This window comes from Podarcis raffonei, chromosome 16 (assembly GCF_027172205.1).
Source record: "Podarcis raffonei isolate rPodRaf1 chromosome 16, rPodRaf1.pri, whole genome shotgun sequence".
NCBI lineage: Eukaryota > Metazoa > Chordata > Lepidosauria > Squamata > Lacertidae > Podarcis > Podarcis raffonei.
The window spans coordinates 26,223,234-26,239,063 of record NC_070617.1 but is presented as its reverse complement, the minus strand read 5'-3'; the positions used below and the strand labels follow the sequence as shown (position 1 = coordinate 26,239,063).

Genomic DNA, 15,830 nt, shown 5'->3' with positions numbered 1-15,830 from the left:
GTTGGGGTGTACCATTTGCTCAATGACGCGAGGGGGGGGGAGAGAAAAAGCGTTTCAACCGTCACAGCGCGCGCTTCCCGCCTTCCATTCTCAGAGTGGGTGGCGCGTTCCATGTGGTGTGGTCCATTTTATTAACGCGGTGGAAACAATTCGCTTTCTACTTCGGAATGCCTAAACTGCTTGTATAAAATTTGTATAAAAATAAACCATGATAGGGGAGGAGGGGAAACGGCGTTGCCTTTTTCTTGGCAACCCATTTGGCTTGAACGGTCCCTTAGGAATTCACCCCCCCTTCCTCTGAACGTGTTGGTAAGCCCCGAGATCGACCAATCACAAAGCTACAGCGCGGCTGATGAGCGCAGGTAATGATGGGGATTTAGCGCCAGAAGGAAGCCGGAAGCCGGCGCTTGGGCCCTCGGAGGCCTAGTTGTAGTCATGGCAACCGACTCCACTCCTCCACCAGCCAGTTTTTATAGTCCTGTAGACTCTTGAGTGTTAGACTCTTGACTGACATGAGTTTGACCAAACTGCGGGAGGCAGTGGAAGACAGGAGTGCCTGGCGTGCTCTGGTCCATGGAGTCCCTAAGAGTCGGACACGACTAAACGACTAAACAACAACAGATGACAGGACTCTTGGAACTGCTCTCAGAAAGTTGAGGGGAAAATTGTTAGAACGACTATACCTTAGAACTATTTTAAAAAGTATACAGACTAAACCAGTTGCAGCCCCTAACTCAATATACCTGGGAATAAACCCGATTGAATTCAATGGGACAAGGGTGGTTAGAAGTTCAAAGGAGGAAGTTTCATTGAAGTCATGGGGCTTCCAAGTATCGATGCACAAAATTGCACTTTTAAGACAGGAGTAAAGCCCATTGAGGCTTCATTTGGGATCAGCGTACAAAATAGCCAAATAAGTACAGTGGTACCTCGGGTTACATACGCTTCAGGTTACAGACCCCACTAACCCGGAAATAGTACTTCGGGTTAAGAACTTTGCTTCAGGATGAGAACAGAAATCGTGCTCCGGTGGTGCAGCAGCAGCAGGAGGCCCCATTAGCTAAAGTGGTGCTTCAGGTTAAGAACAGTTTCAGGTTAAGAACAGACCTCCGGAACGAATTAAATATGGTACTTAACTTGAGGTACCACTGTGAAGGTAAAGGACCCCTGGACTGTTAAGTCCAGTCAAAGGTGACTGGGATTTGGTGCTCATCTCACTTTCGGGCCGAGGGTGCTGGCATTTGTCCACAGCTTTCTGGGTCATGTGGCCAGCAGGACTAAACCGCTTGTGCTGCAACAGGACACCGTGATGAAAACCAGTGTGCACAGAAAAGCTGTTTACCTTCCCATCGCAGCGGTAGTTCTTTATCTACTTGCACTGGTGTGCTTTTGAACTGCTAGGCTGGCAGGAGCTGGGACAGACCAATGGGAGATAACCCCATCGTGGGGATTCGAATCACTGACCTTCTGATCGGCAAGCCCAAGAGGCTCAGTGGTTTAGACCACAGCACCATCCACATCCCCATGCCAAATAATGCAGATATGGGATTATGCCTCCAGAAAGACAGGAACTGAGCTGGTGGCTTGTCTGAAGGCCATTTGCATGTCCCAAGGGAGGTATTTTCACAGCATAGGTGTCGCCATGGAAAAGGCCTTGCCGCTAACCTTTTATAACAGCAGGTCCACAACAGCCTCAGGAGAACAAGAAAGGCCCTGCTGAATGAGGCCAAAGCAGGAAGGGGATGGGGGGCTAGTTCAGCACCCTGTTCTTATAGTGGCCAACCAAATTCACCAAAGAGAAGCCCACAAACAGCACCTGAATTATTATGTACCTCTTGCATGCCAAAATGGTTTCCATGCAGTTTAGAAGTATAAAATCCATTATTAATAAATATAGTCCATACATAATTAAAATACATAATAAAATGCAACAGCCCTCTCCCCACTTGCAATTCCAAGCAATTTGTATGCAGCAGTGTACTTAGAGGAGAACTTTCGGGAATGGAGCAGCTGAACAGGAATGGCTGGTCACTGGCAACACGCAGGAATGTCACAATAGTTTGGTAAATGGGCTGTGCATACTGGGAAGCAGAGCTGCAGGGCAGGGGGAAGTAAATTGAGGAGATGCTGGGAGCGCAAAAATGCCAAGATTATGCCTCGGCTGTGTGTGAATGCCCTAGGCTAGGGACAAGCACTGCCAGTATTTTTGGAGGAAGAGGAGGAGGCACTGTGACAGCCTGTAGGCTAGGTGGAACTCCGAATTCCAAGCTGAGAAGAGCCTGCCTGTTCTGATCTCCATTAACCACATGGATCCATTGATGCAATTCAAAGGGAGTGACATGAAGCAGCAAGGGACATCAAGAATGGAATTGCAAGAATCATATCCGAGGCAACTCTAGATCTTTCAGTGTGCAGGTCAGTAGGACTCAGTGGGGTGAAGAGACACCAATTTCAGTTTGCCCCAGAGCAACAACAACAGAAATCTGAGGGCGGAAACAGTGATAGCCTTACACACGCACATTTTCACAACTAGACTGAGCTCCATGATATTACATACCTGTGATTTGCCTTGAATCCCACCATATTAGATAATTATCAACCAATTTCCAACATCCCATTTTGGGGGTAGGCATGGTGGCATCTCAGCTTTAGGGGTTTCTCAAGGAGACAGATTATCCAGATTCACTTCAATCTGATTTCAGGCTTTGTTATAAGATGAGACTGCTTTCGTCACCTTGGTGAATGACTTATGCAGGGAATTGGACAGAGGGTGTCCCTGTTGGTTCTGCTGGATCTCTCAGTAGCCTTCAATTCCATTGAGCATTGTGTCCTTCTGGGCCACCTTGCTGGAATGGCACTCGGAGGCACTGTTTTACAGTGGCTTCTTTCCTTCTTGGAGGGGTGAACCCAGAAAATGGTGCTTGGGGAATCCTGTTTGACATCTTGGTAGCTTGCCTGCAGAAGGGACGCGGGTGGCACTGCGGGTTAAACCACAGAGCCTAGGACTTGCCGATCAGAAGGTCAGCAGCTTGAATCCCCGCGACGGGGTGAGCTCCCGTTGCTCGGTCCCAGCTCCTGCCAACCTAGCAGTTCAAAAGCACGTCAAAGTGCAAGTAGATAAATAGGTACCACTCTGGCGGGAAGGTAAACGGCGTTTCCGAGCACTGCTCTGGTTCGCCAGAAGCGGCTTAGTCATGCTCGCCACATGACCCGGAAGCTGTACACCGGCTCCCTCGGCTAGTTAAGCGAGATGAGCACCGCAACCCCAGAGTCGTCCGCGACTGGACCTAATGGTCAGGGTCCCTTTACCTTTACTAGTTTGCCTGCATGGTCCCTCAGGGTTGTGTTCAGTCCCCCATGCTATTTAACATCTACATGAAACCACTGGGAGAGGTGGTCTGGAGTTTCGGTGTTCGGGGTTCGGTGTCACCAGTGCGCTGATGACACCCTGCTCTAAATCCAAGGAAGCTGTCTCAGTTCTAAACCAGTGTCTGCTATCAATAATGGCCTGGATGGGGGTAAACAAATTTAAACTTAATCCAGACAAGACAGAGGTGCTCTTGGTCGTTTGGAAGGCAGACCAGGGAATAGGGATTCAGCCGGTGCTAGATGGGGTAGCATTCCCCCTGAATACACAGGCTTGCACTTTGGGTGTGCTGGACTCAGTTCGGAGCCGGGATGCCCAGGTCGCTTTGTTGGCCAGGAGTGCATTTGCACAGTTCAAGCTAGTGCACCAGTTGCGCCTGTTTCTCCAGATGTCTGATTTGGCCACAGTGACACACACCTTAGTTCCATCCCATTTGGATCGCTGTAATGTGGGGCTGCCTTTAAAAAGTGCTCAGAAACTTCAAATTAGCTCAGAGAGCTATAAGATTATTGACTGGCACTGGTTACAACAGCTCCACTGCCTACTGGTCTGTTTTCTGGCACAGTTCAAAATGCTGGTTATGACCTGTAAAGCCCTGTATGACTTTGGTCCAAGCTATCTGAATGACCACATTCCTTCATAAAAACATGCTGAGACTCGGAGATTTTGGGGGGAGTCCCTTCTCACATGCACATTTGGTAGGGATGCGGGAGAGAGCCTTCTCTGCGGCTGCTTCCAGACTTGGCAAATCCCTAGTGATGTTAGACTGGCTCCCTCCTTGTTATCCTCCTTGTTTCCTTCTGCTTTTAATGAGGAGGCTGGTGCCTTGCTGTTTTTGTTGTGATTTTCTGTATGTTTTAAATAGATCTTATACAGTTTTAATTTTATTAATACTTAATTGTTTTGAAATGATTGTTGCCCAAACAATATGTTTTAGCTGTGATTATTTTATCAGTAAAATGCAGGATATAAATAAATATATTCCAATAGTTATTATTATAGTTCAAACACAGATTTAAGCAAGCTCAGAGGAAAACATAAGCCCCCATTTATGATAGTATTTTTCTCAGGCGACAAAATCATTTCTTTCCACCATCTCTGAATAAGTAGAAAAGCTGTATAACAAATTGACAGGCTGGGTATAGATTTCCCCTGTGTTTCATTTTGGGTGTTTTTGGTTTCTGCGTTGCTAGTTAATAGCCAAAGGAAAAAGTATTTGCTACTGTAGCTTCTGACATAAATTTCATAAAAAATTAAATTGCCAGAAAACCGAAACCCTGGAGAGGGACTGGAAAAGCCCCCAACTGATTCACATCAAGGTGATCTCTCTTCTGCCTTTCTTGATAGCTCTACGGCCACTTTGCAGTCTGCAAACTCTTGTTAAAGTAAGATGCCAGTTTGCAGACTTAGTGCAGAAAGTATTGATCTGATGTGTAGAGATATTTCCTATTCTGATTAATTCAAGAGGGTTCTGGAAGCTTCTCTGAGAAAGAAACAAGCAGAAGGTTTGTGATGTTTGGGTTATTCTTTCTGTGCCGCGAGTTCGGGGGTGACCAAGCCAGCGAGACACTGAGGCAGCCGGCCGGCTCCACCCTCCTGCGCACCTAGGACTGGGCAATCGGGGGGGGGGGCGAGGCAGGCAGATCTTTGCAGCCTGGTGCCACACATGCTTAAGACAGCCCTGGATGGAGCCTCTATTTTTACAGCTACTAAACAGTGGATAGCAGTGGAATGATACTGCAATCCTATACATGTCTATTCAGTGATAAGACCCACCCCCCTATTTTCCTGCCACTGGGAAAAGATCAGGATAAAATATATTGTACATCAAGAGGATTATGATTAATTAACCACCCTTCACCCTAAGGCCCTAGGACTGGTTAGAACATTAAAACACAATTTCAAAAAAGTTTAAAACAATTCACAATAACAAAACTAAGGTGGGTCCTGAAAATATGCACCTCAAGTGCCAAAGGCATATTCAACATCCACTGGAAGCTGCATAACGAAGGTGTCAAATGCATCTCCATGAGGAGGGAGTTCCCCATTAGGGAAATGGTGCCTTGTGATGTCTTTTTATTTATTTGCACCCCATCTTTCTGCAGCGGAATTCAAGGCAGCCTCACACAGGGCCCCCAGACAGGTCTCCCATCCAGGCACTGATCAGACCCAGGCCTGCTTAGCATCAGCGAAGGTGTTGCTGTGGCAGGTACTTTCAAACAATGCACTTCTCTCCCTGCTTCAGCAGACAAGGTGATCCATAGGCTAACTCAAGCCCAATCAGGCCCTTCTTCCGGTGAACTTATTCGGTTCTTTTGGTGGTGGGGGGCAGCCAATTAAGAGGGAAGGGAAGGTGGGAGGTGAGACTGGAAAGTGAAGCAGTGCACTTAATGCTTCCTTCAATGACATTCTGGTTTCAAAGAGGTGTTTGATCTTTGACTTTCCAGACTCTCCAGTAAATTATTCAGCAGCATTTCCAAAGTTCCAAAGGGAATGCCCTAAAAGCTGAGTCACTTTAGTGAAAGGAAGCCTCCACAAGAGCCAAAGCATTTGTAATGAATGCAGGAGAGCATTCCCTAATGTACCTTTTCATTCAATTTGGGCAGCCGGTACTTAAAATGCACAGGTTGGGTGCTTGGTGGCGCTGTGGAGTTATAAATCCCACTCAATCGCTCCATGCCCTCTGCAGATTTCGGAAGAAAGGCTTTAGCAATCACTTGTTCAAGGCATGTTGTTGTTTTTAATCAAGCAAGCGAGCAACCTCCAAAGGAGATGGTCCTAAAGCAGTCTTGCATAGCCTAGTATGTGCGGCAAAACCCATGTCATATTGGGATGTGGGAACTGGCTCAAGTTCGCAGAAGCAAGCCCCTCCAGGTTTGCTCAGATCCTGGTACAAAGTTAGTCAAAGCACACTCATCCCCAGAAGGAGGGAGACCTACAGCGAGTCAGATTGAGGACCCCAGTGAAGGCGGCAGAGTTGCGATCTTCAAAAAGAAAAGATCTTCCAGGTATCAGGCATTCATTGGTAGAAGTCCATGGCCCCACAGCCCAGCCCCTACACAAATGACAGCCCAAATAACAACATTTTATGGGGAGAGCAGCAGACAGACCTGGCACCAGCACCTATTCTGACATAGACACTCAGGAGCTTCTACTGGTCACTAGAACATCATTTCTGACTTATTTTAAAATTATTAAAGCAACCAAGCATGTATGCAGGAGCACAGGAGGCTGCTTTTTACTGAATCAGACCTTTTGTTCACCTAGCTCAGCATTGTTACAAAAGTTGGGTGCCTCCGACTCTCTGCCGAGCGGTAGCAAGAGGCCATAGGGGGTTTCAGACATTCACCCAGGGTCTGTGTTCCTTTGCAGAACTGAGACACAGCGGAGACTGTCGTAGCTTTAAGAAATATGGTTTATTCACCTATTTACACCTTCATTCTTCATGGAGGGAGTCCAGATCTTACAGCATGGTCCTTTCAAGAGGGGCTTGTCTCCTACAGCAGTGCAGCCAGCCTTCAGCCAGCCTGCCCAAGATGGAGCCCAGTCTTTCTTCTTCCTTCTTCTTCCCAGAACGCCCTACGAAGGAACTCTCTTTTCCTGTCACCTCACACTCAGTTGCTTACAAACTCCCCGTCTCTGTTCACACCTCAGGGCAAGGGGGTGCCCTGCATTTCCTTGCGTTTCCAATGGCTCTCAGTTGCCCTGTATTGTTTCTTAATGACCCTGGCTTGACTAGGTCATTTTGCACAGGCAGCTTCTATTTCTCCCTTCACATTCCAAATTCCACATTTATTAATTTATAGGATTTAGTGGGATTCCACCCCCCAAAAAAATCTATAACAGTTTTGTCTACAATAACCAGCAGTGACTCTCCCTCTCTCCTAGGGCTAGAACTTGTGGACATCCAATTACGCTGAATGTTGAAAGACTGACAAAAGAAAGGACTGCTTCACTCTACAGAAGGCAGTGATGGCTACCAACTTGGATGACTCTAAAAAGAGGATTAGACAAATTTATGGAGGAGAAGGCTATCCATGGCTACTAGCCCTGGTACCTATATGTTACCTCCATGGTCAGAATGCTTGTGATTTCCAGTTGCTGGAAACCACAGGAAGGGACATTGCTTTTGTGCTTGGATTCTGGTTGCTGGTTTACTAGAGGCGTCTGATTGGGCACTGTGAGAACAGGATGCTGGACTAGATGGGCCATTGGCCTGATCCAGCAGGCTCTTCCTATCTTCTGCTGCCCCTTTGCCAGTGTTGAAATAAGGCTCAGCTGCCCATGTCGCCAGTTTCTCTGCATGGTATGAAGGTGGCACCATCTCAGGCAGCAAAAAATCTCAGGCCGGCTGGCCAGAGGCAGGCCTTGTTAGGGCTCATTTGCACTGATTACAGCCAATCCTCACTAATCCCTGAAGATTTCTCAGTTTAAGCTGTGACTAGTCCAGGTCGGCCACGGGGCTTTGAAGCACTTAAACGCGGCTGGGGTGACAGGTCAGTGGAACAAGTTATTAGCTGAGAAAGGGAAATTAAGCCCCAGCGGTCCCCCAGGGTGAAGGAGCAGCTCAACGTGTGTTATGTAGGACTGTTACTTGATGAATATTTTCGTGCTGTGTTTGTGTTAAATCAGTGATGTGATTCTGTTGTTCATCCTTTGCAATACCCAGGGCTCTTTAAGTGTGATACATAAATAAAATTAATATAATAATAATAACAGCAGCAGGAACAACTTTGCAGCTGAAACAAAGCTCTTTCATTGCCCTCTCAATAATGGTCCACATTTTGGCATACTAGACTCTCTTGGGCAAGTGCCATAGCTCAGTGATAGAGCATCTGCACTGCAGAAGGTCCCAATTCCCAATGGCTCCTTGCCCCAAATCCCAAAGAACCACTGCCAATCAGCATAGAAAGTACTAAGCTGAATGGACCAGCTGTATAAGGCAGCTTCCTGTGAGGTCTTAAGTAGCCAAATTACCTGCCAGCAACTTGGGAGCTGTAAACGGGTTGCCACCTTTTCAGTGGGTCACTGCAGCTGTGCTTTGAACAGCAGCTTAATATGTGGGCATCAGTAATAAGTGATGGTGTTTCTCTCCGTTGTTTTTTGATGCCTAAATTGTCTGTGTCCCTGTGAATGGGAGCCAAGCCCAACGCAGCCTATCAACTTAAGGAAGAGGTGGTGGAACTGATGCTGGGATTCACCAGGAGAGCGACCAAGTCTGCAACAGAGCTTGTCAGCGGTGTAGCCTCCTGCATAGACTACTAGACAATGTGTCCCTGTGCATGCTGCTGGAATACAACACTCATGATCCCTGACCATTGGCCATGCAGGCGGCTGGGGATTCGGGGTACAGCAACCAAACCTGCAGGGTCACAGTGAGTGAGCCAGTGTGGTGTAGTGGTTAAGAGCGGTAGACTCGTAATCTGGTGAACCGGGTTCACTTCCCCGCTCCTCCACATGCAGCTGCTGGGTGACCTTGGGCTAGTCACACTTCTCTGAAGTCTCTCAGCCCCACTCACCTCACAGAGTGTTTGTTGTGGGGGAGGGGGGAGGGAAAGGAGAATGTTAGCCGCTTTGAGACTCCTTCGGGTAGTGATAAAGCGGGATATCAAATCCAAACTCTTCTTCTTCTTCTTCAAATGCTGCCAGTCACTCTGAATGTGGAACTATCAGCACTGCACACTCCACAGCACCTCTGTATCCTGTTTATCGCTAACATGCTTAGCCACCGCATCGCCTTAGCTGCTCTGGATTTGTGCTAGTGACCTACAAGTGAAAGGCTCACAGGCCTCTGTTCCTGATCTTGCACCACTGTGGTTAAATCAGCGTGAGTCATATAATCATAGCTGAAAGCCATCTCAAAAGTTAGCCCTCTACCAGAACTCGACATTTTATTTTGGCTTTTTAAAATTTTATTTGTATTTTTTATCTATTGTTGGTGTTATAGCTGTTGTTGCTGCTGCTGTTGTTATCTTTATATTTCATCTTTCCTGCAAGCAGCTCAAGGTGACAAACGTAGCTCTCTGCCCATTTCTTTACAACTTGATAGAAGTTTATAAAATCACACATGGCATGCAGAAAGAGGCTAGAGAAAAGTTTTTCTCCCTCTCTCATAACATTAGAACTCACAGGCGTTCAGTGAAGATGAATGATGTGAGATCCAGGACAGATGAGAAAGTTCTTCACAGAGTTAAGCTATTTGCTCTCACAGGAGGCAGTGAGGACCACTCATGTGGATGCCTTTAAAAGAGGACAAAGTCATGGAGGAAAAGTCTATCGGCTATCAATGGTTAGTAGTCACCATGGTTATGCTCTGACTCCATTGTTGGAGACTAACAGTTCTGAAAACCAGTTGTGGGAAGCCACGGGGGGGGGGGGAGAGCGCTGATGAGCTCAGTTCCTGCTTATGGGCCTCCCATTGACCCATCCAGTTGGCCACTGTGAGAACATGTGGATGCTGGATTAGATGGGCCACTAGCCTGATCTGGCAGGCTCTTCTCGTGTTCTTAGACAAGGTTCTCAGGCTCTAGGAACTTGGTAAGCAGTATTGGACTCAAACTATGTTGGCAGCCTCATATATCCAGCCACTTAGAGTTTGGTGCTGATAATGCCAAGGTCGCAGGTTCAGTCTCTGTATGGGACAGATACATATTCCTGCATCAAAGGTGGTTGGGCCAAATGATCTTCAGGGAACCTCCCAACTCTACAGTTCTATGATTCTATTATTGTGGTTTCGTGGCATACACAAGCTTTGCGTGAAGAGGGTTCCACAGTCAGTTATGCTTGGGTCCTGCTTTCTGGTTTTCCTTTGTGGCATCTGCTTGGCCAGTGGGAGAAGAGGATGCTGGTTTATCCTTGAGATAGGTGAGGCTGAGAGAAGGTCACCTACCTAGTGAGATTCATGGCTGAGTGGAGATTTGAACTCTGGTCTGCCAAGCCCTCACCCAGCACCCGAACCACTGCACCATACTGGTTTACACTGCAACAGCATCAAATAAGTGGCCAGCCAACCCCCCCCAAAACCCCTCCTAATGGAAGAGAGTCCACCAGGTTCCCAGGCAGCTTGTTCCACCAGACCAGCCTTGGCCAACCTGCTGCTTTCCAGATGCTTTTGACTACGACTCTCATCAGCCCAGCCAGCATGCCCTTTAGCAAAGGTCCACTGCTTTGTGTTAACACTGGTAGAAAGAGGTCCGTTGAGAGACAAGGGCTGTGGGTATCACGAAGAGCTGCAGCAACAGAAGTCAGATTGAAAGTAATGGGTCTAAGTTAACCATGTCCATTCAGTGGGTCTACTCTGACTAACATTGGGTGCAAACCATGATCTTTATCTTTAAAAATATATTAGCCATTTCTATAACAAAATGGTGCTAATCCCCAAATAAATGGGTTTAACATCAGGGCAGCAGAACCAAACACTGTCTTATTCCTGCAGTCATGATGGTGAATGAGTTTAAAATGCAATATTGCACATGCTCCAAGAGTATTTCTTTTTATTTTAATCAGGGTTGGCAAACTGCTTTGGGAGGCATCTCTCTCTCTCTCTCTCTCTCTCTCTCACACACACACACACACACAGAGAGAGAGAGAGAGAGAGAGAGAGAGAGAGAGAGAGAGAGAAGGGGAACCACAGGCCTGAGGACCAAATCTGGCCCTCCCGGCTTCTCTACAGGCCTTCAGCACACTCCACAGCCATAAGCAAACCCCTCACCGGCCCTGAGTGGTTTTGCCTAAATAGGTAGACTGTGTCATTGAGCTCTGCTAATACCTCTTGTTTGCCTGAATGGAGGGAGTGAAAATCTGTGTAGGAATCAGCGTTCTCCACAAAGCTAAAATTTACATCTGTTACTCCACCCGCTTTTACCTCTGGCCCCACCTGCCACTGGTATATGGCCTCCCAGAAGGTTGTTTAGAGCACAATGTGGCCCTTGAGCTAAAAAAAGGTTCCCCACTCCTGCTCTAACCTATCAGGAAAGTAAAAGCAGGCATAAAGTTTGGAATGGCAGCAGGGTGGCAAGAGAAGTGTTTCTTATGTGCTTCACAACTAATACACGCAGCTGTCTGAAGGAGGCCACCATCAGGTTATTAAGACCAGGGTCCAAACTTTCCTGGCTGCACTCCTAGCTGCAGCATATAGCTAAAGGCAGAACCATGGGGGCAAGTCACACTAGTATGGAGACACGGCGCTTGCATGCTGAGCCGCCTAGCTGGGCGGATCCTTGCTCCGCTTGTGTATTGTCTGCAGGGCAGCTTGGAATCTCTCCCAGTGCTGGCCGGGAGATGAAAGCAGAGGAATAATCCCTGCAATGAGATTATTAGATTGAAGGTTTAATCCCTGAACCTGCCTGTACAAGAAAACAGCCTCTCTCCTGCTGAATTTGGCTTCCGGAGACTGAGTTATACAGAGAAGGAAGCCATCCTTTGGTCTGCAGAATGGTAGGGCAACTCTCACACTCTGGCTTATTCCCATTTTGGCTAAGGCTGGTCCAATAATACTTGGGCAGGTACAGGAGGGCTGGGTGGCTGCACCGCCAGTGGATGTGAACTGTGCATTATAATATATGTTGGAAGTAGATCCTTGAAGGGATCCTTGAAGGCCAGCAGGCCCAGTGGTATCAGCACCTAAAAGGGTTACAGCTGAGGACGATACCTGGCTGAGTCCAAGGAGAGTTGCTGCTGCTCCGAGTAAACCAGCCTTCGCTAGCTTAGTGCCTTCCAGATGTTTTGGACTACAACTCCCATCATCCCTCGCCAGCAACAGTCAGGGATGTGCTTGCTACGGAGGGGGCCTCTTGGTTGTTTCACTGTCCTCAGAATCTCAAGGGCTGGTGGCCCATGAGAGGACATCCTCTGTGCCACCCTGTTAGTTGTGCAATGCTCTCCCCCCAGAGGTGCATCGGGTGCCTTCAAAGTACAGCTTTTGTCAACAGCTGAAAACAAACCTCTTTCTGCTGGCCTTTCCCACTAGAGAGGTGTGTTTTTAAGACCCACCCTGTTCTTGTTATTCTGATTTGTTTTCAACTGTTTTTAATATTGCATTTTTATTTGTTGTGACCTGTCGCGGGACCCCGGCGTGAAGGGTGCGTAATAAATCAAAGTAATAATAAATACATCTAGAGTAGGGCTTCCCAAAGTGGGCAGTATTTGCATTCCCAGGAGGCAGTGGGGTTACCTAGGGAGGTGATAAGAGTCAGGCAGGTGGCAGCAGAGTTCTGGAGGTGTAAATGGCTTTCAGACTTTGAAAATCACTGGATGAAGTTTGTCAGTTTTGTTGAATTGATAAAACTTACTGGATTTTGAATAAATGTGCATTAATTGTTGCTGTTTTGGATGTCATGGTGCAATTATCTTCCTTAGTGGGCCGTGCAAACTGTTGTTCTGGATAATATTTTTCATAGGGTAGGGTAGAGGCAGTGCTTTTTTTCTGGGGGTACTCAAGGGTACACAGCACTGGCACATCACCCCCACCCCCCAATGTTCAAAGCATGGCACTTACTTTAACAACTTCATGGTGAGTGCTGGCACTTCCCCCTCCCCCCAAAAGAGCACTGAATAGAGGGCAGTGGGGATGAGCTTATGGAACCAAGGGGGCAGCGGCTTGAAAAAGCTTGCAAACCACTGCTCTCACGAGCAGACAATAGAAGGTTAGTTGGGCCGATGATCAGCTCCACAAGAAGACAGTTTCATGACACATGTAAGAGCTGCAGGGCATATCTTCAGTCAACTCAGTTATGGTTCCCCCACCCCTTTTTCAGTTATTGTACCATCAGAAAGAACGTGGGGTGGGACTCTGCTGCATTTAGAATATTGCAAACTGTTCTGGTAGTTCCTCCTTAACCACAGTTTGTTAGAAAAGGGTAAGAAATATCAGCCAGGAGTTGGAGCCTCTTACCTGCATAACCAGGGATTTCTAGTTTAGAAAGAAAAGGCCCAGGAGCTCCATGATCCATGTTGGAGGTAGAGGGCTGTCATCTTTTTTGCCCAATGGTTGGGCTGGCATCAAGGCTCAGCATGGTCTAGCACCTGCCAGGAGGGCTTACACCCCAGCAGCAGGACCTGCCGACAAGATCCTGCTCCTCCCCTCCACCCCTTGCAGCCTGCTTGCTTGGTTCATCCACTTCTTACTCTTACTCTGACCCAGACTGCGGCAGTGGTGAAAGAAGGAGGGTCAGAAGATGCCCCTGGTCTGCTTGCTGACTCACTGGGCTCTGCCTGGCAAGCAAGCAAGTAGTACCAATGATGATCAGGAGGAGAAGCAGCAACAACAACTGGTGATTACAACACCCTGAGGAGCGGTTAGGCTCACTTAGCAAAGGGGTCCATGGAAGGTATCTTGCTGACAGGCCCTCCGGAACCTGAAGTGCCTCAGCTTCTTCACACCTGGGACTCACTTTTAGCCCAAACGTTCATTTGAGGACTTGCTTCTTAATTCATTGCTTTTTAAAAACCATATATTTCCATGCGGAGGCTGTGACTGAGCTTAGGTTAAGCTGAGACCCATCTGTGGGTTCTAATCCACCAAGCTGAAAAGATCATTGGCCCAGGGCAGGCATGGGCAGACCTCATGCTTCTCAGATCTACTCAGTGATTGGTTCCCCCCTACTAGAAACCCAAGATGTACCTTACAGTGTCAGGTGGGAAAGACTTAAAGCACATCTCCCCATATGTCTCTGCAATAAATCCTGGGAACTGTAGTTTATACACTATAGCTCTGTGTCTGCTTCCCTCCCCCCCCTTTGTTCTGCTGCCACCAAACCCTATGGAGTCTTGAGGTTTACTTAGGGGGCTGGATCAGGCCCCCAGGCTGCTGGTTAGCTACCACTACAATAGACAGTTCTTCTAAGGAGATATGCTCAGGACTGTGCTGCCTGGTGTGTTGTGACTGCCACTAGAATGGGCAACGGATCAACGTGTGCTAACATGCTTCCTCTGCTATCTGTGGCATCAGGCAAGTGATAGCTGTGACTGCTGGAATTTACTTTGATTATGCCAGGCTCTAAGGCTGCCTTGGAAATGTGACCCCTGGCATCAAGCTTGCTGGTTTCAGACAGAACTTCTGCCTCACCCATTCCTCAGAAACTGGAGTGGAAATAATTCAAAAGAATCCCAGAAACTGTAGTTTAAGGGTGCTTGGAATTGTAACTCTGTGAGAAGGAAACTACAGTTCCCATGATTTTGGGTGTGTGTGTGTGCTTTAAATATATGGTGTGGATGCAGCCAGTGAGGCAAAGGACATGTTAGTACCCTTTCCCCCCATTTTGATGCACAGAAGCCAAGTGGACTGCAGCTGATTCTCTCTTCCGCACTAGCAAAGTGAGCATCCTCCATGGAACCTAAGGACTATTGGTTAGTGTGTGTGGCACACACAGCTCTGTGTTTCAACAGAGGGATAAAGAGGAACAGATGGGGAGGGGCTGCCTTTTCCTCATCAGAGGAGCCCTGATGGATCTGGTCAGTGGTCCTTGGAGTCCAGCCTCTTGTTCTCGGAGTGGCCAGCCAGATGTCTTGCAAATGGAACCTGAGCAAAACAGCACTCTTCCACCTGGGATTCCCAGGATTGGCATTCGGGGGCTTTTACTGCCTCTGACAATGGAGGTAGGACAGAGCCACTGAGGCTTTCCTCCTCCTCCTCCTCCTCCTCCTCCTCGCACCTGCTGTTTCAAGCAGTTGTCTAATGGTAGGGCCGGCTCCATCGCTGTCGCCATCCCCACTGCCTCAAGCCACCTCTCCTCCTCCCACAGAAGAGCCAGGCCTACCAAAGTCTTGCTCTTGTTATTTATGTTTTGCATTTCAAAGGTATATTTGCTCTCATTAACATAACCGCAGGGAGACACAAGAACATTCCGGGGAGGCTATAAATAACTCAACACAGATGATTAACAACACAAGGAGGCATGAGGCCAATACATAGTCAATTCACCAAGGAAAAGAGTGCAATCCGTGGCAGGCACCAATCCCAGGTGGCTTTTTGCCATAAGCCACCAGTTTGAGAGAACCCCTTCCTTCTCTTTCACCTTTGCAGTGCTTGCCGGAAGAGTCAAGGCAGGGAAAGAGTTGTCACCTTCGCTTGCAAACGTGGCTGGTCCTGGAGCCCAGCGTCACCCAGGAACGCTTCCAGTTGCTGGAGATCGTCTTTTTTCACAGTGTGGAAGGGTGAAGGAGCATCAGGGCCACTTTGGGTCAGAGAGGCAGGTTGGCATCTCGCACTGTCTCGAGCGCAGCCAGTGCGTCAGCCTTTGCATAGGAACATTGGGGCTGGGCGCTCCATTCAGGTCCTCGTCTTCCCTCAGCTGCTGATTCGTTTTCAGCCCAAGAACCATACTCAGCGGGACATCATCCTGACAAACTCTGCAGGCAAGAAGGAAAGAGAAAAAGGAAAAAGATCCACATCATACGTTTAAAACACATTTATGTAGCACTTCAACAGTCCTAGCTTTACCCAATAATACTGGGAACTGTAGTG

The 15,830-nt window shown here is 47.8% G+C and overlaps 1 protein-coding gene across 10 annotated transcripts in view; it reads right to left on the bottom strand.

The window, feature by feature from the left end:
* Window positions 1-15,128: 15,128 nt before the first annotated feature.
* CABP1 (calcium binding protein 1) overlaps window positions 15,129-15,830 on the bottom strand; it is a 73,204-nt gene continuing 72,502 nt past the window's right edge. For all 10 annotated transcript variants that reach the window (XM_053368538.1, XM_053368542.1, XM_053368543.1 and 7 more), the window contains one exon: window positions 15,129-15,715. In XM_053368538.1, the coding sequence (XP_053224513.1) occupies window positions 15,690-15,715 (26 nt within the window). In that variant the 3' untranslated portion in view covers window positions 15,129-15,689. The remainder of the gene's footprint in view (window positions 15,716-15,830) is intronic.